Source organism: Micrasema longulum, unplaced genomic scaffold (genome assembly GCF_059751315.1).
Source record: "Micrasema longulum isolate JH-2025_06_02 unplaced genomic scaffold, ASM5975131v1 h1tg003436l, whole genome shotgun sequence".
NCBI lineage: Eukaryota > Metazoa > Arthropoda > Insecta > Trichoptera > Brachycentridae > Micrasema > Micrasema longulum.
This window is the reverse complement of record NW_028280498.1, coordinates 18,082-43,223: the sequence shown is the minus strand read 5'-3', so window position 1 is coordinate 43,223 and position 25,142 is coordinate 18,082. Positions and strand designations below refer to the sequence as shown.

Genomic DNA, 25,142 nt, shown 5'->3' with positions numbered 1-25,142 from the left:
TCGGTTGACACAACAATGATAGGTTGACTAATACCCTTGTTTTAAAAATATATGTTCATGTCTTCAAATTGTTTTTTCCCCAGCCGATAATTCCCGTATTCACAATGAACCTGCGCGAGGCGTTCCGCACTGTGGGGCTTCTGCGCCGCCTGTTCCTGTGGATCTACAGCGTGACCCGGGTGCCCCTGGCCCCCGTGTACGGGGGCTTCCCTGTCAAACTGCTCACACACCTCGGCGAGCCTATCCCCCACGATGGCACACTTACGCCCGACCAACTGCACCAGAAGGTAGAGAATATTGTTTTTAAAAGCGGATGTTCTTCGCTGAAAACAAAAGCAAGTTGAAAGTAGATCTGCCCGCGCTCGGGGGAAATAATCCCGCACTCGTTTTCCACACATTTTCATCCATATAATATTTTTTTTTTTTTTAAAATGTGTTTTTTATGACACGTATTGTTCGATATGATTTTTATTATTTATTATTCAACAACATTTTGGGATGCCTAATTGTTTTTGGACAAATGCTGGATTTCATCATAGTTGACAGGATTGACACACACCTTGAAAGGGACAATGAAGAAAGAAGAGAGTAGAGAGTAGTTGCGGTCAGTAGAGTTAAATTCAATTGAAATCCCTGTTTAGGAAAACCTTTGGTCTTTAAAACGGTTTTCGGGTATGTGGCTTATTTCACTGTGTAAATGTAATTAAATAGTTAAAATAAAAAGTTTTAATTAAATTGATAGATTATTAATAATAGGAAAATATCACTTTTTTTAAAACATTTTTAAAGTAATAAAGGTAAAAAAATACATTTTTTGCTGATTATTAGTAGCGAAAAAATATTTTTAAATTTGTAATTTTAAAATCCCGCAAAAACGGTCATTCCATTGGCCACGCCCCTAATACGTCTCGATTCATGTTTATTTGTTCTGACCATTCAAATTTGTTAAGAACATTGTCACGAATCTTGACGCCACAACTGTCAAGGCCCAACATGTTGTGTTTTTCGTATGACATATTTTTTCAAGTTCTATCTTAAATTTATGTATGAAAACATTTCTCCACAATATCCATATTGATTTTGAAAATTCAATTAATGACTCTAAATCCATTTTACGCATTTTTATCTGTATTCGTAGTATGTGATATTTCTCTATTGTTTCCTTTAAAAACAAATAGCTGAAACGGAGAGATGATGTTGTACCTCATAGAACCACAAAAAAGAAAATAGGCATTTATATAATATTTTTTTGTAGGAACAAATTTATAATCATTTTTGTAGCTTACCTATAAAAAGTCACCACTCGCCGCTGGACAAATAGTGCAGAGAAAACGCAGCGGAGGCAATTGTAGCTGCTATGGAAATACTGGGTTTCAGTCGTTCTTTAATTTTATTATTTACATAGTTCGTCCTCCAACAATTACAATACATATTGGTATAAAATAAATTATATTGTGTATTTGTTTTTGCAACGTTCCGCGTGTGAACTATAGTCGAATTGTCCCACTGTCCCATCTATTATATTGTCCTCGTGAACCCAGCTTAAGCACCATTCGTGTTTTGACTTTTTATATCTTCTCTTCAGGTCGTAAAGTCCATGGAAGCCGTCATCGAGCGACACCAGCGCATACCCGGCAGCATCACCAGAGGACTCGTGGAGAGAATTTACAGAGTCCCCAAGGCCAAGCGACTTCCCAAGGCGCCGGCTGACAGCGCGCCGTCAGACTACGAGGAAAAAGTCAAGGAACAAGAGGCTATTAAAAACATCTTAGAACAAAAACTCACAGAACTAGAAAACCGCACGACAATATTAGAAACTAATCTGCAAATGCTCGATGCGAAAGCAGACGATTCCAACAAAATCCCCGCTAGTAATTTGGCTAATAAACATAGGAAAAAAGGCAAAGACACGGACTCCAAAGTCAAACTTGAATCTTCGCTCGTAAATGGAAACTTTGAAATCAAACAAAGAAAAAGACAGCTAGAAAATAGTACGGTCTTTTTAAAAGATGTTTTTTTTCCTTCGATTTAACGTCATTAATGTATAATCAATTCTGTGCCAATGCATTTAACATTACGATAAATAGAATAAAAATATTCTTCGTGTACAAATGAGAGATTTAATCTACTTAATAACATTTTTGTAAACTGCTCCTTTTCCTTGTAATTTATAAATACGACTTCAGAATACATACATTATGTGTATATTTGGTTTTAGGAAATACGACCACATCGTCATGATCGTATAACAACGATGCATGTGATTTTCTTCAACTTCACAAGAAAGCACTTAAAATTTTTTAATCGACACTACAAAAGTATGTACATACTTTGATACTTGGGTTAGTTATACCTAACTAATGTTAGTAAATATTAGTATGTAACCACTTACCGACTTTTTATGTCTACCGGTTTCGAGACGTACCCGTCTCTTCGTCAGGACACTAGTATACATAGTATTAACGGAAAAATACATCAATTACATGCAGAGTTAAAAGGGATGCAAACACCACCGCAGCCAAACGTGCAATAAAAATTAGGTTTAAAATATTCAGTGGTATGTTGGAGAGTCTTCGAGGTTGGGGGTTTGAGAAGAGGATGGACTAGGAAGCTGAAAATTACAAGATTGTTTAATTTTTAAATCAAAAAGTGGGCTATATTGAAATGTTTTTACACACGCCGGATTTCGATCTAATTTTTTGCAACAGAGAAGGAAAACATGTTTTCAAACAATGGGATATGGAAGTCTAGGCATTTACAGGGCTCATGACTTGTAATTGGCTGGTTTAAATGGACGCTTTGGGCAGAATGGTGAATGTTACATAGTGTGTATAGATATTTGATTATTTATCCAGGATTCTGGTTCTATTTCCTTCACAGAACTGTATTCTTCTTTTTCCACATCCGCCCTAAGTGGAGCATGTGGACATCTCCAGATGCCTCCAGGAAAATTAGCTAGCCAGCACTCGTCTCCTTTCGCATCAATCCCGCATCATTTAGTTCGAGCAACGAATATGCGAAAGATCGTCATCGACGGCCTACCGGGATTTTCATGACCGGACAGTAAAATTTGACAGCAAAATATCTCTGTTTATCGTACAAAAATATAATTAATTTCTTTTAATAAATTTTGTTTATTATATTGAAAAATATTGACTAGTGAACACGCTTTCGTAAATTATAAATTTGTGATCAGTCGGTTTTAGTTATACAATGACTAGGTATTTGAAGACATTGCTCTATTTTAAATTTAAACTAATTAACATTATGACATTCCATTTTTATCCCTTGAACTTAAAGCATGTTTCAGAATAGCACAACTAAAGATTTTAATGTTAAAAATTTATTTAAGTAAAAATTTTGTGTCGTTTTTTTCAAATAAAGAGAACAAGAAGACATTAAATTAGTAAACACTGCGCAAATATCGCGAGCAGCTTTATTCTACTCACTTTCGTCTACTTGAAATTCCATTTTGAAGACTTGTCATCATCATTTCATGTCCGCTCCCTAGTTGGGGCATATGGTATCCATAAAGATCCTCCATGCATATCTATCGGCTGCCAACTCCTTTGCGCCCTCCCAAGTCAGGTCCTCGTCCCGAAGTTCTGACATAAACTGCCGACGAACAGTCAGCAGTCATCAGAACCTGACGCCGTGTAAAGTAGGCAAGCGTGGTAAAGGCTCTCAGGAGGCATCCGCAGTATATGGCCTAGCCAACTGCATCGCCTCCGCTTGACGACAGTTGTCACCGGAGTTTGCTGCGTCCGTTCTCTTATCACCTCATTCCTCAGAAAGTCAAACCACCGCTCACCCAAGATGCTTCTGAGACACCTATTCTCAAAACTCTGAATTTTGCGTTTTTGCATATAGGCAGCATTTGGTTTTTACTGAGTAATTATCCGATATCCAAACAGCCTTCATACAGCCTTAAGACTTGTAATCAAGTAAAATAATTTATGTAACGTAAAACCAACACAACATCTTGTAAAGCAGAAAATTTTCTTTCGAATGACAAATAACCTTTACCATTTTTTACTTCTAGTGCTCATTTAAATAAGGAAAAAAACGGACGCAACTTATATTAACACAACTAAAAACACATATGTGTAAATACGAATAATATAACGAAAATCATTGCTAAAACATCCTCGCTTAATAAAATTTATTTATGTCATGTAAATTTGATAGTAATTTGTACTGTCATAAACGATATTTCACTTTGAAATCTCTGGAAGGATAGGATGTTTTTGAAAATGTTCAAATTCGAGATAAATACAATCCATTTTACTACTGTGACATATCGCGCGCCTGCTCCATCGTTGTACCACCTCGGAGCCAGGTATAACCATGGGTTAAGCTTGTATGGTCGCCATTCCAGTTCTATACCGGGTATAACCTTAGGCGATGTTAAGAATCTTTACTCCACCGCTATAATTTGTCACATTTTCATACCAGATTTATGAGTAAAGCCCCGTTCTAATTCGAGTAGTTAAAATTAACATATCAATAATCATAACATATTGTATTACATTAACTTGTTTGTGCATCTGTGGAAGAGTTTGAATGAAGCCATTATGTGATTTTGAAAATATTCTCATTCCAAAAACACTATACCTGTCCATGTCCTGTTAACAATAATATGTCAAATAACAGAAAAACACAATAAGAATTATAGGTAATTTACAAACATAATTGATTTTTAAGCAATAACATTTCTTTAATATTTTAATACTATGGGCCATTTTGAAACCGGGAGCCATTTTAGTTCTGTAGGTCATTTTTGTTCCGTGGGCCATTTTAGTTCTGTAGGTCATTTTTGTTCCGTGGGCCATTTTAGTTCCGTGGACCATTTTAGTTTCACAGGCCATTTTAGTTTTATGGAACATTTTAGTTACGTGAGCCAGTTTAGTTCTGGGGGCATTTTACTTTCATTTGTCATTTTAGTTTCATGGGTCATTTTAGTTCTGGGGGCCATTTTAGTTCCGCAGGGCATTTTACTTTCATGGGACATTTTAGTTATGTGGGCCATTTTATTTCCGGGGGGCATTTTATTTTCATTAGCCATTTTAGTTTCACGGGACATTTTAGTTTCATGGGTCATTTTAGTTCTGGGGGCCATTTTAGTTCCGCGGGGCATTTTACTTTCATGGGACATTTTAGTTATGTGGGCCATTTTATTTCCGGGGGGCATTTTATTTTCATTAGCCATTTTAGTTTCACGGGACATTTTAGTTTCATGGGTAATTTTAGTTCTGGGGGCCATTTTAGTTCCTTGGGGTATTTTGCTTTCATGGGCCATTTTAGTTCTGGGGGCCATTTTAGTTTCATGGGGCATTTTAGTTTCATGAGTCATTTTAGAATAGTGGGTTGTTTAAGTTCTAGGGCCATTTTAGTTCTGCAGGTCATTTTTTGGTGCCAGTTTTACTTTTGGTTGAATAAATTGCTACTCTGAGTGGTTTTGAGATTAGTCAATATTAAATTTAATTGCGCACTCTGGCTATGAAGTAATAATGAAAATATTTATAGCTATGTTAAAGGATACTGGAGTGAGTGGTTTTGTTTTGGACTCATAGTGACTCGAATTGTTTAGTCATTTGCAAAAAATAAACATATACTTTTATAGGTTAAATCGGGACATCAAACTGAGTGAGTGTGTTTATGGCTCATATTAATGTTTGTGTCATTTGAATGATCGGTTTGCTATGGGATAAGTAATTCAAATGTTTCTATTTGGAATTAAAAGGATTTATTTGGAATTTCAACTGTATGCCAATTTATTCAATTTCTCATACATGTATGTAAAATGTATCACGATTTTATTTCTACTTCACCATTTTAAAAAATATTTTAACAATTGCCTAGAATAAGGATAAAATGGCAATCTTTCGAACAAAAAACAGTAGCTTAGATTATTTTTTATCGCAGTTAACATGTTAAATTAAAATGAAATCCATCTGAACAGCAAGTTTACTAAATATCACTGAACACTTGAAATTCTAAGTCACAAATAAATTATTAAATATGAAAACCTTGAGACCATTGATCAGCCCCGTGCGATTAAAGGGCTTGTGGGATTTTTCTTGTTGATGCAGGAGCCCCTACACCAGTTGGATATCACGGAAAAAAACGACGTTGATGCTTCCACGTGTATTTATTTACATGTTAAATAAAATACAGAATTTAGTATTGAAATGTGAGAGTAAAAGCGATAACTAAATTAAACCGATCCAAACTACTTCATGTCGGAACTGAACTCTTTTAAACTACTGATGGTACCCAAGGGTGCTACTGTTTTTGTGGTACTTGTCCATAGTGTTTTCTTTACTACTGAGTGGGGAGTTGAGGTCATCTTCTATTTACTTACTCAGTCTTCATCTTGAGTCCAGTGTTGCACAAAGGCCTCCCGTTTGGACCTCCACAATTCCCTGTCATCTGCCACCCTTTGCCACTGGTCCAAGACCTGCAACTCTTCTCATATCGTCGGACCATCTGGTCTGGAGCCTCCCTACACCGCCGCGCCCTGTTTTCGGCCTCCAGTCCACCACTTTTTTTGTTCATCTACCGTCTGACACCCGAGAAACACGACCCGCCCAATTCCACTTCATTACCACATTTTTTTTTACTTTCGCTGGTCCACTGATTCGTCTTGCGATCCATCAATCCTGTTTGACATTCTTCTTTCCATCGCTCTCTGTGTCTCCTTAAGCCTGTGTAGGATTCTTTTATTGATGGGTGATGTTTCGGACCCATAGGTGAGCACAGGGAGTACGCGTGCGTCGTACACTATTTCCCTTACTGTCAGCAGTTTGACATCCGTTCTAGGTAATCAGTATTTTGGATATTTTTACTCTTTTGTTGTTTACGTATAGGATTATGCGCGATTAACCTGTTGCACTGTCCTTAAGACGATAGTAGGTCAAACAGCAGAGGGCATACGATTCCGGGTCCCACAGGGTTAATATTTTTTCTTTGATAATCAATTCGTAATAATATAAAGCGGGGTTTTCCTATTTATTTTTACATGGGAGTTGCATTATTTTTTACCTTGCTTATAATGTACAAGGTTTATATTTACTTTAAAGGGATGATCCCTTATTTTTTCACTTAAAAAAATAATATTCTATTAAATTTACTGCAGTGAAAAACTTTATAAAGTTAATATGTTTATAACATGTATGGATCAGGTGGCTTGTATCGGCTGTGGCCTGTTTTTACACCGTAAGGAAATGCTTAAAAATAGCGAATCGAATGATTAATGGCACATATAAATTAGCAAATAATAAACCATTGTTATCGCTGTTTTAAACATTTTGACTCGCGGAGTTCACAAACTCTTATAAAGCAGGGGTAGCTAACTTGATCAGACCCGAGATCTACTTCCCTGTCCAGAGTCCGTGCAATCTATTAATTATTTAATCAGAATTTTATCACAAGCTTTGCCATACATTTAATTGAAAAATGTATTTTTATCACGCATCCAATACGATCAGACAAATGGGATTAGGCTAGGGTAGCAAAGTCAGGTTTGTAGCTGGGATATGACCAACCTTAACCTTAAAGAATCTAACATATGTCAAGCGAGGACGGTGCTTACTTTTCCATTGTTTTAAGTATGAAAATGCCGATTCACACAAATATCTTTTAAATTAGGATATTCCTCTGAATGTCCAGATATCTAGACCAGAGCCTGACCTTGCTTTCAGAAATGTATAACAGGGCAGAGAATTTCATTTTCCAGTGAAATATGGTTCATTTTAAGCATCTCTGCAAATTTGTGGCAGTTTTCGTAAGTGTCAATATTGAACGGTAACTGATGAACTCGACCGACCACTCAATTTATTTGTCTTGTCACGATCGAAAGGCCTAATAACTGTGATCGATAGGCTTAATAGTTGTGATCAACGGGCCTAATGGCCGCGATCAACGGACCTTAACAGCCGCGATCGATAGGCCTAATAGTTGTGATCAACGGGCCTAATAGTTGTGATCGACAGGCTTAATAGTTGTGATCAACGGGCCTAATAGCCGCGATCAACAGGCTTTAATAGCCGCGATCAACAGGCCTTAATAGCTGCGATCGATCGGTTGGCCACCGCTGATATAAGGGTACTTTTAGTCATCAAAATTCTGGCTGTATAGAGTAGATTAAAAAACATTTCCAATACATTACTTACCTAATAAGTACTTTATTGAGTGCTGTAACATAATATCGACGGTATAAAGGCTATGTAACTAATACGCCATAAAGTGAGAAGTGAGAGAGTCAATTAAAGATTTTCGAAATGGAAAATGAGCACGACCTTTTGTATTTTCAATCAATTACAAAACAATGTAGCTAAAACAGATGTTTAAACTACTAAGGTTACGTAAGATACATACCAATAACTGATTTTAATGTTAAAAGAAGTAACTCAATTTCGGCAGAGCCGGACTTTCATAGGTTCAGTTGGCACAAAGAACCAGACACTTGCTTACAAGGGACGGAGAGTAATATGCTCGTATTGATTTACAGACTTATGTATCCCAGTCCCTTTTCAGTAGGTGACGGGCCACTAGATACCGTTAGACGCGGCGCCGGATTTCACTTAGCCTTTTTACCTTTGATACGTACTAAAAATCAACAATATATGTATCTGAATAGTGTCTCAAATATTTTTAGGTTAGATATAAATTTTTAAACTATTTTGAAAATCCAATATTGATTTGTTTAGTGTTTAAGTACCGTGGATGTTTAAAACAGTTATGGTATCAAAGCTTTTTGCCTTGATACCATAATTGGTATATATGTAGCTGCCAAATAGTTGATTCAGCCACTCAATTGAATGGCTAGGCTGTTCGTCGAATGATTTAAGATGGAAAGGAAATGGCTGAACCAAAAACCACGTGGTTAGGTTAGGTTACTGTTTTAAAACTGTTTTTCTTTATTATTAAACCTAACCCAACCTATCCTAACCAAACCTCACATAACAGAATAAATTTAAAAATAAAACAATGAATTTTTTTAGATGTGAGAATATACAAAGAAAAGTTAATTTACAGAAATAAATTATTGGAAATTTAATTATTATTTTTGTATTAAAATTAAAAAGATGTTCAGCCCTTTCGTTGAATGTTGCTTTCAGCATTTTGGCTAAGAGCCCGTTAGCCATTTAATTGGTCAGGCATTGAGTGAACAGCCGATCTGGCGGCGACATATATACCATGGTCTTATTTTTAAGAAGGCGTTCGCGCAAAAGTAGGCATTCTTAAAACTTTCCACTAATTCTTTCGAATACACTTAATTTCCCTTAGCTGGTAGAAACATGCACTGTCTCGCTGATCAGCTTTTCAAGCGAAAGTTCAGTATCAATGTAAATGCTTTAAAGCCTAACAGCAAGGGTAATAGCAGGTGTGAAGGAGGGATCTTTTGATTTACTTTACCTTCTTAATGTGGCCACCCAAACCTTTTATGTTTTAGACGAATTGAGGATAAGTTGATTTTTAGCCATCCACTCGCCTGTTTTTCCCAAGCACTGAGTGACAATTTAATTTTCCAGTGAAATATCGTCTGGTTAGAGATAAAACTCATTATTTGCAATATTGAGCCAAAACGAGTTGAGTGTACAAAATTCATTATCTACATTCAATGTATGATATTTAAAAGTCATTATCTGCCTAAAGTGGAAGTACAATAAAATAAAATCATTCAAAAATCATTAATTACATTATTTCAAATTTTTGTGAGAAGTAAAATTCATGATGATTTTTACTTGTTGAATCGATATAAATTTTGCAGGTAAAAGTCACTTAATGACTTAATGAATTTTACTTGTCAATGGTTTAAGATGTATCTATTGCTTCCTCCTGACAATGGCCCACTAAACCCCATCTTTCGGGTGGGGGGTAGGTGGGGACAAGCGGGGGGAAATCACTTTCTCTCAAATACCAAGGCGATAGAAAGAGAAAGCTACAGGGATGGCCCATCTAGTAGGCCATTGGCCATTCAATAATTAATATCATTAACTGACGAAGGTCACTTTTTTCCTGACAAGTGAAATTCATTCATTGCGATTTTTCAATTTTGAATCAAAAACAAAACTAAAATAATTAAAAAATTAACAAAGATCTAAAGATAAATATTTACCACACTTGCTAAAGTATATCTTTTTTTAATTCATTAAAAAATAAGTAAAATATTTGAGAAAATGTAAAAACATTTTTGAACCTCATTATCTCAGAAACATGATTTATGCAAATAATGAGTTTTACCTCTAAGCAGACGATACGGTTAATTTTAAGCATCTCTGTAAATTTGTGGGACATTTTGTAAGGGTCAATATTGTACGAATACCTGATGAATTTAACTGACCACTCAATTTCTTTGCCTTGTAGCGATCGACGGGCCTAATAGCTCTGATTGACAGGCCTAATGGCAGCAATCGACCGGTTGGCCACCGCTTGTATAAAGGTACTTTTGGCCGTCAAAATTCTGGCTGTATAAAGTAGATTAAAAAACCTTTCCATTTTCAGTTTACGTACGTTATATTTATCTCGCAGAAAAAGTATATTGTGTGTCATCAGCGCAAAAATAGGCCGCAAGATGTAATGATCCTTTCCACGTCTTTTGTATGTACATAGTATATAAAGCAGTGGCCCTAAAACCGATCCATGCGGTACTCCTGTTGTTACTCTGTGAACCTGCGAGAGTAGTGTAAGAGTATAACTAAAATACCGCAAACTTTTCGAGTCTTTCGGGAAGAATTTTGTAACTAACCGTATCAAATACAGCACTTATGTTCAGGAGAGAAAGTTGTACAGAATCAACTGCCATTGTTAGATCTAACACAGACTTCAAACCACGCCCGGCAGGCGACGGAGACTCTGTTGAGTGAAATCGTCAGTGAGCTGACTGCATTTCATATGTAATTATGTTTATTTGTAAATATGTAGCCCTGTATATTATAATACATAAGATATAATAACTCAAAAGTGATTTTCCGAACATTATCTTTATAGAAAATTATGCAAACCTTAAAATAATTGTAGAATTTATAATTAAATTTTTTCAGCAATTTTCTTTTGATAGCTTCAATTCTATCCGAATGAATTTTTTAATTTGGAGACCAAATGATGGAGAACTCTAAAATACTTTGTCATATTCGGTGGTCATAAGCAAAAAAGGCAGTTATTTGCTAAAGTCGTATTTTGAGATATGACACGTTCAAGTATTTTTCAATTTTATGCAAATTAAAAAAGAATATATCAATCATAAGTAAAAACATATTACTCGTATTTCAAATATTTCTAAACCGTAAAATCTGTGCGTGTCATATGAACACTGAGTTTTTGCTTATGAATCTCTAGATATTCTCTCATTCCTTTAAAACAACATTATGTCCACAATGTTTTGAGTATTTCCAAATGTTTGCAGACTGGCTGGATTTCCTCCCAAGGGAGTTATTTAGATCTAAATTTGTCGCAACAGAGAGGGAAAACATTTTTGAGAAATGAATATGGAAGTCTAGCCATTCACATGGCTTATGACCTGTCATTGGCTGGTTCAAGTGGCCACTTCACACACTGTGTAACATTCACCATTCTGCCCATGTTTGAACATCCACATTTCCTCAACTCTTCCATCTGTTGACTTTGGTGAAGTAAAAGAGCCGAAACCTTCGTCACGTGCGTGAGATTCATACGGCTGAACCCATTCACCCACTAGGCAATGCCTGAAAATAATTTTCCAATTTTTATACTTCTTCTTTTACCGGTTAGTTAATTCAACAATGTTTTTAGTATGTCCAAATGTTTGCAGAATGGCTGGATTTCCTCCGTAGGGAGTTATTAGATCTAAATTTGTCGCAACGGAGATGGAAAACATTTTTGAGAAGGGAATATGGAAGTCTAGCTTAAACCAGCCAATGACAGGTCATAAGCCCTGTAAATGCCTAGACTTCCATATTCCCTCCTCAAAAGTGTTTTCCCTCTCTGTTGTAACGGATTTAGAATCAATTTCTTTACTATCTTTTAAAATTGCTTAAAGAATCAAGTGTTTTCTGCACCAACTCTAACAACAAATGTTTATTTTTTTGAGCTTGGAAACTCCTTAATATTAATTGTATGTCGTAAGCTTATGGGCTTCTTTAGAAAACAAGGCTATGATCAGTGATAATGCCATAAAAACCTTGCAAAAGCGAGTATATATATATTTATATTTATAATTTGACAATTATAAAAATGATAATTTGACTTAAGTAAATAACTTTGTAATTCATAAAAATAACTTTTACTGACAAAAATAGGTTTGTTTTTCATGATCTTTTTTTATCAAATTTATTTTATTGACCTTTTTCTTAGCAATCTACTATAGGATACATATGATCTCATTTTTCTCATGAGCTAAGCCACAAATAAAAAATCATTCAGATAAATTACTTTACCATATTATACATTTGTGTAGAATATGATTTTTTAAATCAATATTTTTCCCTTTTCAAATGTACCTCAGCTCATAAGCATATAAAACCCTGTACTCTTTAACTTTTCCAAAAGCCTGAGGAATGTTACTTAATTTCTGTGTATATTACATTTAAGTACCGTTTACAAGTGGATAATACAATATTTTTCTACCCAGGATCTGACCTCTTGTCCGCGTGTGAACAGGACATTGTTCCGAGACATTGTCACAGGGAGGCTATCTCCAAGGAACAATGTCTCCTCGTGTACGCGTACGAACAATAGCGATTTGCTCAACATCTTTCTACCCCAAATGTCAAGAGAAAAAATGTATTTTTTTATTTAAATTCAATTGTTAAAAGAATTCCAATACAAAAATATTTTTCGCAAACTGGCTCGTAACAAATGCAGTTGTGTATCCATTTTCACAGCGCTCACGTGTGAACTGCGGTCAAACTTTCGTATTGTCTCAGCGCGCTGTCCGGCGCGTTGTGGCTGTCCACGGAGCTGGGACAAGACAATATTGCCTTGTCTATTGCATTGTCCCCGTGTAAATGGTACTTTATTGTAAATGAAAATACCCATTCTGAATGTATCTTGTAATTTTATAGTACCTAAATAAACATATTTTGAAATATGCTCTTTGTATTATTTTTCAATTCTAGAAATTAATGCCATATTATTTGTAAGTTAATTTTTGTTTTGATTTTGATTGTCTGTGTCCAGGCAGATGAAGACTACAGAACCAGAACCAGACTCGATCGCTGCTCTCGGGTAAAAATCCTGAATGAGGAAATCGAGTGGAGATAAATCCGCCTCTTTGTGAAGTAGTCGGCGTGTTCGTCCACCATTGTTAATTAACATATTACAACAAAGATGAAGAACATTATAGAGAAGTCTAGGCATCTACGGGGCTTATGACCTGTCATTGGCCACTTTACACCAGTCCATATATTTTATTTATTAATAAATTCCTCATCCCGTGTCCTTTAGTTCCCCCAAATAAAGCAGAAAGATCGTCATCGACGGTCTTCCAGGACAGCGGGAAGGTGTGAAGAAGAGGCAACGTAGGTCATCCACAGCACGTTCATTATAGGAGGCTGCTGCGCCAGTTCTCGGACAATGTAAATTATAAAATCGAACCACATTATACCTAATATTTTCCACAAGCTCATAAGCAACTTCATCTGTACTGTATTGTTCATCTTGGATACAGATCGGTATCAATATCGCCGATACTTTTCCATAAATATCGGTATCCATACAATACGGCAGAAGCACATATCGAAGCATCCCACTAGAGAACGCTACATGTCACAATAACTCAATTAACAACTTAAATGAAAACACAATTTGGAAGAACAACATATTTTTATTAGTACAGTAAAAATACAAAAACTGTTTCTCGGTGTTGGCCGTAAAGTAGTGATTAGAATAACTCGAAGGAACTGTCATCGAACTGCTGCGAGGCCCCCGAGGGCGCCGAGGCACGCGGGGCTCCCAGGCCAGCCCCCGCGCGGTACTGCGGTTGCTAGGGAGAGAATACATGCCACGTTTAATTCTGTCTTACCGACAATATTTTTTTATTTAATCCACCTGTTTATTTATTTAAATTCATTAATAAAAAACACGGAATGTCATTTTCTAGCTTACATTATATTTAATCGGGTCGTAGTCCCGGTGATCAGGTCAACACACGGTCAGGAGTCGAACCCCACTCTACGACAACTGGTCCCAAAATTGAAATATTCGGCGAATCCGTAACAACACAATTTTTTCCCACTGTTGCGACAAATTTTAATCTTATAGGAGTAAAATTCAGCATTGTATAAAAACATTTAGACGTTCTCAAAATGTTGTTAAATAATTTCGGTAAAAAATATGGCAAACTAACTTGTCAATAGTGTTCACGGATGTTCCATTGTGATTGCGAGTACGATAAACGACCATGGTGAAAAATTGTTATCACGTCGCTTATTAGCATGTCGATAGTTATTTGTGATTGAGCTACTGGCGCGTTTGCAAAACTTACACTTAGGCATTTAAAATCTAAAGGCTGTTGATTTTAAAAAGGTTATATTAAATTTTAACAAATGTGCTACCTTTTTTCAAATCGGTGTTAGAGTAAAGGGTTGTGTATATCAAAAAAAATACAATGGCTTAAGAAAAATAATATTGTGTTGATATTTTCAACAAACTAAATAATAAAAAGGCTAGTTTTCTGCCGCCATTTTTGGCAGATTTTTTTTGTGAGCGACAAGTTATAAAAGAAATATACGAAATTTCCTCAGCTGATTGTTTTTTTTTCTCGAATGCAAAAGGGAATTTTTAAATATGGCATAATTGACTTAAGTTGAATATGAAAGTTTTTTAAATCAATATTCTGTACATTAAAAATGTGTATGTGTTTAAATTTTACGAACGCACCAGCACTATATTATCGACATACATGATTAGATTAGATGAAGAGATATTATCATTTTTTTACTATTAAGAATCCCAGCAAAATTCAGACGAACGCAGAAGCATCCTACGTATGTTTTATTACCATATCATTAGCAACTAACAAAGCAATAGTTGTCTATGTCACGCTCATAAGCGCGTCTGAGCGCGAGAGGGACAGAGATTATTTTCATAATGCGTATGCCGTATGATTTCATACCATACGCTTCTTCACAGATATTACATAATGCGTTTGTGTAAATTTTGAGAAAGCGCCAGCTTTAAATAATCGACCAGCAACTCTTCCTTTATTTCTATAATAAAATCATAAGAATGCAAATATTTCCCTAAAAGATGTATTAAAAAATTGACTAACTAAAAAGAAATGTAAAAAAGGCACAATAATATCTGTACCTCATAGTCAGACGGATGCAAATTCAGAATTTGATGAAATGATATTTTGATTTTTGTGTCCAGTTTATGACCGTGTTCATTGATTTTGAAGAAATGCGCGTCTTATAATGAAAGAACCAATGTATTGAGATACTAAAAATACAAATTCAGATTATAATTTATTAGAAATCACTTAGAGAAAGTAGATTCTTTAGGCTTGTGTTGAACATCTGATGTTTGGATTTGCATCCGTCTGCCTCCGAGGTACAGATATATAGGAATTGTTAGTAAAAAAATCAGCATTCGATGCAAATTGTCTTATTTTCACACATTATTAGTAATGGTTCAAGCGATTTAATGCTATTTTATATACAAAATATACACACAAAAGAGTAATTTTTGCAACTCGCGGGGACCCTAGGTCTGTAGAGCAGCGGTCAGCAATTAGTTCTGGTGTCGGGCCGTGTGAATATGTTGATTCTTTTAGGGGGCCACGCGACAGTCGACGTTGCTCGAGCCCGAGACAACCGATTTGAAACCAATGTGCAATTACAGAATTGCTGCAAAGGATACAATTTGAAACGACATTTTAATAGAAAACATGCCGAATGCAACACTCGTTACCCAGAACATTCTGATGTACGAATAATTAAAGTAAAATCATCATCGGTTGGTGGTCAGGCTGCATGATGTATAATGGTCCGTTCAGGAAATGAACAGGAACCCGCAGGGCCAGGAGGGAACACTCCTCGGGTCGCCGATTGCCGATCGCTGCTCTAGAGGTTTGACTGTTGAAAATTAAAACTGATTTGGTTGTTTTTTTGTGAAAACTCGTGTAAGAGAAATGACCTCTATTTTTTTTTGTGAATTTTTGAGAGTATGAATATTAAAATCAATATCCGAAGTACTAGTTATTTGTGACACTAAAAAACCAATGTGGCTATATCCATTGTAAGCGAAACTGAGTACGGTAAGGCCTCATTAGTGCGTTGTGTTGCGTTGTCGCAATTGCAGTATATATTACGGAAAATGGCAGCTTTCAAAAAGAACTGGGAGTGCAGCTAGGAGTAGCAGGCGCAACATGCTACAGTGTGAAGGCTGTCTGGAGATCGGATATTTACTCAGTGAAAACCAAATGCCGCCTATAGGCGTGAACATCTGACATGTGTTATATATAACGCCTGCATAACACCTATTCTCCTCTATGGATGCGAATCGTGGAACCTCACTAGGGCCCAAAACAGCAAAATATTGAGTTTTGAGAATAGGTGTCTCAGAAGAATCTCGGGCGTGCGGTGGTTTGACTTTGTGCAGAATGAAGTAATAAGAGAACGGACGCAGCAAACTCCGGTGACAACTGTCATCAAACGGAGGCAATACGGTTGGCTTGGCCATGTACTGCGGATGCCTCCTGAGAGCCTTAACCACGCTTGCCTACTTTACGAGGCATAAGGTTCTCGACGTCCTGGGCGTCCGCTGCTGACTGTTCGTCGGCAGTTCGTGTCAGAACTACGGGACGCTAACCTGACTTGGGAGGACGCACAGGAGCTGGCAGCCGACCGAGATGCCTGGAGGATCTTCGTGGACACCATATGCTCCATCTAGGGAGCGGACATGGATGATGTTGCGTCGTCGCAGCGTCAACGCTGCATCGTTTTACATTTGTTTTTTAGCGACATGCCACATTATGCATTGCGTCTTTGCTGGCGACGTTTCAACGGATCGAGGGACGAGAGACGTAGCGGGGAAGGGCTGCATAAAAAACTGACCGTCAATATTTTACGCAGGTGTGGCATACAGTGCGTTGATCCGTTGCGATGACGCGACGCAACGCACTTACGAGGCCTTTCTCTAAATTGACTTTTTGTCTTTGAGCCCTCAATATAACCATACGAGTTCCAAGGCGCGTAGGTTTTCAGTCGCTGTTATCAATATGTATCTTTTTTGGGTGATCCCATGTAAATAAGTTGGATTCGTTCAGTCATTTCGGCTATCATTACGGGAGCTATCTTCAGAGTAAGCCGTGTGAAGTTGGCGCCTGAAATGGCAGCCGAAATGTCGGAACGAATTCGACTTGCACGGGATCACAGAAAAAATATACATATTGATTTGAGTTACTATTGCCTTTAAACTATTTTCTTAACAGAAATAAAGGAGATGTCCATGTTTAAACTGAATATTATTATTTAAAACAACGTAAGCAGTCTCTAAAATGACCGTGGCTGGAGATAGCTTTTGTTTTTTAGCGTCATCTACGTAGTAATTCTGTGTAAAATCACTGAATTAATATTAATGTGCCTACTGGTTTCGGGACACTACTGTTCCATTGCCAAGGTGTAAAAATAAATTAAACCAAATGTTTTCTAAAAGGTCTCGGGTTCGATTCCGGACAATCTATTGGAAGAGGTGTTTTTTAGACTATAGTCCTTAAAATATAGCTTAATTAGAATGACAGTTGTCAGAAAAAAGGAGTGATTTATATTAACACATGAAAAATCATTTGTATCTGGCATGTTAATTTATTTTTTTAATACAATGCTTGACATATAAATCAACATAATTTAATCAGCTTTAAAACTAAAACAAACCCGATTATTAACGACGTTCTTACGAGGTTACATCATTTTGCAAAAACGTTAGAGATGGGACAAATTGATCAATGTAAATCGATCGAATAAAAAAATCATTCATTTGATGTTGTTCATGAAAAAAGTATAAATGTAATATTTTTATATGAATAATTGTCTTAATCACACTATAATAGGCTTGTTTTTGTATCAATTTTCGGAAACAGAGTTTCGTGTTTGCATGAAAAACCTGATAAAATCGATTTGATCGGTACATGTCAGTGGTCAGTAATTTCCCATCACTATTGACATTAGTTTGGCAGCTGTCATTTTAATCAAGCTATATTCTAAGGACTATAGAATATTTTATATTGACTGGACTGGCACCTGAAACGTAAGGCTGATCATCTCACCTTCGTGTAACAAAAATGATCAAGATACAATATTTTCCACTTTTTTTTTTAAAAGAGAAATACTTGAGTTCTTGTTATTTACTCAAATATATAAATTTTCAGATCATTTCCTAAATGTCCTTAATAACTTGTGGCGGAAAAATGGAAATCAAGTTGTGGTAGAGTGGGATTTGAACCTTTGACCCGTGAGTCCACAATACTACCACGGAACCACAACCCGGTTCCATTCCAGCTAACTATCCTATACTTCATTATGTGTATGTGTATTTTGTTAATTTTTCAACGTATTTGTATAATTAATTAAAATTTAAATAAAAATACTACGTATTATTTTGAGTCTTCAAAAAATGTATTTTAACCTCAATCCTCTATAAAATAATGTTTAAATAAATGTAATCTTCTACTGAATAATTGTTTATAATATGTCTAGTGGTGTGGTATAAAGCATAGTATATAATATTCAACATTCCGGGTAAAAAATAATATACAGGCAAGCAGCAAAGGAAAGAAAAAAAGCAATGTTAATTTTTAAAATAATTTATTCATATAAAAATACAGTATTTTGCGTTATTAGACAATTGTAAGGGCAAAAGAAATGCAGAAACAAAGCAGTGTTATTTACAATAATATGGAGGAATAGAGAAGAATACGAGAGGCAAAATATACTCAACCGCAGTCAATGTCCTGCCGAACAAATATACTGAGAAAATCTCCAATCTAATTTCTTTATTGATTTGCGGGAGTAGGCATCTTCGCGGGTCTAAAAGATGCATCCTTTGATCTCGGCGATGCTTACACACATCTTTAAGACCCGAAGATGCCTACGCACGCGAATCGATGAAGAAATAAGTCAAACTAAACTGAGATTGGATCGAATACATGAATGAGGGTATTAGGAGCAAATTTAGAAATCTCCATTTAAGGAGTTGCTGAGATATTTGCGAAAAACTTTGAAAAAATAATTGTGAGATTTGTAAAGATTATGCTTCACCAACTCAATGGAGAATGCTTAGTTTGCCATGTCAAGTAATATAATTGAAATATTATTATATTACAACAGAGATGAAGAACATTTTAGAGCAGGTAATATAGAAGTCTAGGCATCTACAGGGCTAACACAACACACTGCGTAACATTCACCATTCTGCCCATAGTTTGCACATCCATATTCCTTCAATTGTTTCATCTGTTCAATTAGATTAATCTCACTCGCATAAATAAAGATTTCAGCTCTTTAACTCCGCAAACATCGACACATGAAAGAATTGAAGGAATATAGATGTTACAGTGTGTAAAGTGGCCACTTGAACCAGCCAATGACAGGTAATAAGCCCTGTAGATAGACTTCTATATTACCTTCTCTAAAATGTTCTTCATCTCTGTTGTAATATGTTAATGTTAGCAGCTACCCGGGGAGTTGAATCTAGTCCTTGTCTACAAAAACTTGGACAAACTAAAAATTTGCAAGATTTAGAGACGGTTTTGAATTACGCTATTATTTAGGTATGTAGGTTTTTATGTTAAGTTTATTTTGGCATCAACAATTAATTTTCTGTTTTTGGTGGAGATTTTTAAGTTTGCTTTTTATACCCTCGTATCTGCCTACATAATAAGTGATGAAACAATCTTAATTCAAGTACATTTTTAGATGAAACATTGACCACGGTTCTTCCAACCCAAAGAACACTCATAAATAGCTATTGTTACACAAAAAGGAACATTTTTTAAAACAATTGAACACATAAAATAAAAAAAAAAACAAATAAATACAGGTAACTGTTTCAATTTACGCACATTTAAGACCTTGTTTTTAAAACAAACGTCCAAATCATTCATTTTTATTTTCTGATTCTCAGTCCAGGAGTCCATAAAATTGTTCTTTCGGAAAAAATTCAATGTCTTTGATTTTACAAGTACATTGTGTTTTAGGGATGGCGCACATTGAGCCACTGGTGGCGGCCACTAGACGCGACCACTAGTGGCTCAGTCAAGCCACTAGTCGCCGTCACTTAGCCACTACTTTTAGCTTAATTTCGTTAATTTCCGTCAAGAGTAAGTCCCAAATAGCTGGGCGCTCTTCTATATCAGCGATAAAGACATCTACATCGAAATCCGCCGACATCGTGACAAGTCTGACGTGTGTGTCGCTGGGACGCGGGCGGGGAGAAGCCGGCTACTGTGGCACGATGCGAGCGACAAAACGCGGCCACTCGAACGCTTGGTTTGCGCCGATGCTACTACTAAATGTATGAAAAAACTCGTCTGGTGGCCACCACCAGTGGCTCAATGTGCGCCCGCTCTTAACGCCCGGATTTTTGTTAAAATATACACAAAAATATAGACTACTAAAGTGCCAACCGAAATCAAAAAGCAATGAGTTTATTTTTTACTAAATAATATCCCTAAGTAGGTCTCTATTTTTTTCTGCCTATGTTACACAGAAAATATAATTTTTAAATTTTAAATATTATTTAAGTTACAGTTTGTCGTACGGACTACAAATGATTTCATGATTAGAAAAATAAATATAACGGGGAGTCAATAAAATTAATTAGTTCCTTTCTATGTAACAGCCGTCAATTAAACTGTAAATTTGCAATGTCACTCTAAGCTTGGATCTATTTGGGGTATGTTAGAAAATTCATAATATTACTATGGTAAAATCGGCAGGTTCATTGTGTGAAGCAAAAAATTAAGAAGGTTATATTATGACATTTTCACAAATGTATTACATAACCACGCCATACTTGTACGCAATGTTTGTAAGAAGCGCACTCAACAGGCATTATAAAAACGGTGTGATACTAACTGCAATCCGTTTTGAAGGTGCTCGTCATAAACGTCTTTTGAATTCTGTAATGTCCTGCCGGTAAAACAACTTTGTGACTACAAATTGATTGTAGATCACTTTGTTGATCCGGAATATAAAAAAAGAGTTTTCCACACTCACAACACTAGATTAAAAACTAAGGGCTCCCTGTTTGTTCCCCGAATTATAAATTACTTCAGAGAGCGAACATTAAATTGCGTTATTCCAAGATTGTTCAATGATCTCCCACAAACCATAATTAACATAAAATATCTTCTAGATACTTTATAGTGCCTGTTTATAAATAAATTTGTAAAATATAAATAAAATAAATGTAATGTAAACCTGTCATAAAAATATAAAAAAATGTGTCCAACCGAAAAGTCTTTAGACTTAGTGGGTAACAAATTCTTATATGTATTTTTTAATTATTAAATAAACGCTGCTCTGCAGCACTGAAACTGAAATGCACGGTGGTTAGTTTTGAGACGACAAAAAATATTAAATTCTCTTGAAAACCAAATAATTTTCAAAAATTTGTCTCAGCAAAAGTTGTTTGTAAAAATGTCATTATAATTAATATTAAAATCGTGCGCTGCAAAGGGTTAAAAGAATGTTAATTTTTTATTCTTTTAGTTTCGTATTTTTTAAAACAAATCAAATAAATAAGATAAAATTTTAAATGAATTATTTGTCGTAATTTAATGATGACACACTCGATTAATAAAACTGGCAAACTTTTCGCTTCGAACTTTGCTAAACACATTGATAAAACGTTTTGCCAAGACCACCATAGTAAATTAATTAAGAACTAATGTTATAGAAGTGACATCATTAATTTAACAGTGCGTAACATTTTATTACATTTTTAGTGCAAAAGTGTAAAATCCATTTTATTCTTGTTTTGTGAATTTCCTATTTTATCACAAGACGGCGGCGAAATCAACTAAAATAAGATATGTTTTTTGTAAACAATTTGTTTCTTTTTTGGGTGATACCGTGCGTGTTGGATTTGTTCCGACGTTTCGGCTACCATTGCAGGAGCCATCTTCAGGCTAAACTGAGTATTTTGTAGAAAAAAAAATGTGTTTAAGTACTAGTAATTTGTACCGTGTCGCAGTCGGCAGTAGGCACATCGCTATTCATTTTTGTAGTATGTAGTGCTGGGAACCATGTTGAAGGTGGCTCCTGCAATGGTAGCCGAAACGTAGGAACAAATCCAACACACACGGTATCACCCAAAAAAGAAACAAATTGATAACAGTGACTGTGAAAACCTTCGTTTCTATGTTTATTGTAATTCTCCTTTTATGCCGTTCCCCGTGCGGGTAGGCAGAAAGGATAGAAAGCTACTTTAGTCTATCTTTAAAACACACTTTGCTTCCTCTACATTCGTACATCTTCTCATGCACACACGATTATTCCAACGTTTTGAATGTCCATCGTGTATTTTTGTTGAATTAGATCATAGCCTGTCTTTCTGCATCCATCAACGCTCGCATCGTAAATCTTTTCAGCCATTCTTTCGTCGTCCATTCACTCAATGTGTCCAAAAGACCGTAGCACCTTATCTTAATTTTGACAATAATATGCTTGTTAAAATATATATACTGATTTTTTTTTTCAACAATTAATCGGAGTGCCATCTAAGATAAAATAGGAATAATGCTATGGTACGATTATTCTAAAAATGGTCGTCTGACCGTTCTGCTTGAGAATGTGCTGACTCCCAAACTCAAGTGGAATCCACCCACCAAATGTCGAATTTAGTTCCGTAAACAGACTTGGAATGAGAAAATATTGGAGAGCTCGTGAAACTATAACTAATTAGTAATTAGGTACACAGAATTACTTCTATGGCATAATTGCATTATAAGTTAGGTATTTTGTGTGAATTTCTAAATAAACTAAAACATATCGAGTTCGAGTTCTTGAATAAAATTATTTAAATAGAGAAAAAAAAATGGAATAAGTGTTTTGATAGAGACTTTACACAGACGTTTGCTTCCAAAGCCCTCTATAATGGACTTTAAACAAAACTCAGAAATCATAAAAACGTTAGTCTGATAAAAAGTAAGGAAATCATACAATTTTGACATTTTAAAACGCCGTTTTTTAAATCAACTAAATTAATATTAGGCAAAAACAATAATTTTCTAATGTATTTCTGATAAAAATATACTTAGTTTTATATAAAACATTTTTTTGTAAAAGGTTCTTTGAACCATTGATGAATAAATAAATAATGAAGATACAATTACTTCTTTATTTAAATTTAGAATTTAGGTACAGTGGTACTCGTATAAAGATGAAGTATTTACGTCAAATTTGTTCCAATGGTCGAAGAAAAATGTTAAATTCTCGTTTTTGAAAAGTTTTAAAAGCATCACACAAAGTTTGTGATATTTCATATAAATTCTGTGGCATTTAGATAAAGAGTGCACGTCACTATTACCTAATTTTGCAGGGGAGCCAATCAAAGATTCTTACTGGTTAATTTCTTTAAAAAACAATTTTGAGTGCTATCTTAGAATAAACTTTAAACGCGTTAACTTAAGGATGAAATATGTGGAACGAAAAAGTCATATTGTTTTTTTTTTTAATTTTGGTTTTTCTAAGCTGGTAAAGGCAATTTTTAAACAAGTTACATATACTTTCTTACCCAAAAAAACGAAAGTCCTAAAACTTATCTTAAATTTCCATTGAAAATTAACGTAAAAATTATACAAGTGCCATCTACGAGTAATTAGTTTCATATTTTCGTTTAAAATCACCTTAACTTATTATCTCAATTTTAGTTACATGTATCTCTTAAATGCCACAGAATTATGCCTTCAATGATAAATTCCTAATTAAAAAAATTAAAACAGTTAAAATATTTTGATTCAATCATTTTTTATGGAATTTTGTATTTTTTCTTTTTGAGAATATTTTGATTGTAAAAATTAAAAATATTTTATTAGAAAAATTTTTATGTTTGTATATTTTTTCTATAATTTAAGGTGGATTTTGAAACAAGTTACAGACACATTTAAAATATTACCTTTTCTCTGTAAAATTTTATTCAAACGTTTTTTTTCTCTATGAAAATCACGCAATTATTGGTTTTCTTACTTTTTACCATTAATTATTACTATTTTATATTCAGTTCTTCTTCTACTTTTCCCGTTCCCTCATTCTTCCCAACCTTCCCATCCTATTTCCTTTTCGTCTCGGCGAACTGCATGTTAAGCTTTATGTTACTGTTTCTTAATGAATCCCGTAATTGGCCAAGTTATCTGCCTTTGTGAGTGTTGTTTAATTTTGTCCAACTGTGTTGATTTCAATACATAAAAAAAATATACAAAGTTCACACCGTTATCAACCATAAAGGGCGCCATTAAAATTTATCTGAATCTGAATTCAAAGCCAGGGAAGCATTCTCAGAGTAATCGTACTATAGTAAAACATACTGTAGATTTTTGTAATCGTAAAAAGAATTACACACCTATTAATTAAATAATAAATAATTATTTATAATAATACTATGGCAAGATATTTTGTTATTTTTTTTTACATAAATTAACAATCATCACAACCATTTCTAACTAAAAACCATATCTTCTACATACTAAAAGGAATGTTCGTCTAATACTTAGTTCATAAACTCATATGCTATGAAAAAATTTGGTGCTAAGCAAAATTGTATTTTGTAAACCTTTTCTTAGACATTAAAAACGTAAACGTTAAGACATATGGACACGTATTATATTGTCGTTATGTTTTGAAATATCTCACTTCCGATTAGACTGTAGTCGACAGTTTGAAGTAAATCTTTTTTTAATTTGTTGCAACAGAGAGAGAGAACATTTTTGAGAAGGGAATACGGGAGTCTAGGCATTTACAGGGCTTATGACCTGTCATTGGCTCGTTTAAGTGGCCACTTTGCACACTGTAACATTCACCATTCTGCCCATATTTGAACATCTATATTCCTTCAATTCTATCTAGCCATTTCCAGCAGGCCGTGATTTTTTGGCAATTTTCAGAAACTCTCATTTGAACCACTGTCGTGTCGATCATTTTAATGATTCCTCTTGTCCT

At 35.1% G+C, this 25,142-nt stretch overlaps 2 protein-coding genes across 2 annotated transcripts in view; one reads left to right on the top strand and one right to left on the bottom strand.

Moving 5' to 3' along the window:
• The first annotated feature begins 88 nt into the window (after positions 1 to 88).
• LOC148270761 (uncharacterized) lies at positions 89 to 2,203 on the top strand. The gene is made up of 2 exons (XM_088242222.1): positions 89 to 287; positions 1,586 to 2,203. The coding sequence occupies exons 1-2, from the start codon at positions 105 to 107 to the stop codon at positions 2,030 to 2,032; spliced, it is 630 nt and encodes a 209-aa protein (XP_088098348.1). The 5' UTR covers positions 89 to 104; the 3' UTR covers positions 2,033 to 2,203.
• Positions 2,204 to 13,787: 11,584 nt separating this feature from the next.
• Positions 13,788 to 25,142, bottom strand: part of LOC148270760 (uncharacterized) — a 28,832-nt gene continuing 17,477 nt past the window's right edge. Inside the window, exon 6 of the mRNA XM_088242220.1 lies at positions 13,788 to 13,966. Within this exon, the coding sequence (XP_088098346.1) occupies positions 13,865 to 13,966 (102 nt within the window). The 3' untranslated portion in view covers positions 13,788 to 13,864. The remainder of the gene's footprint in view (positions 13,967 to 25,142) is intronic.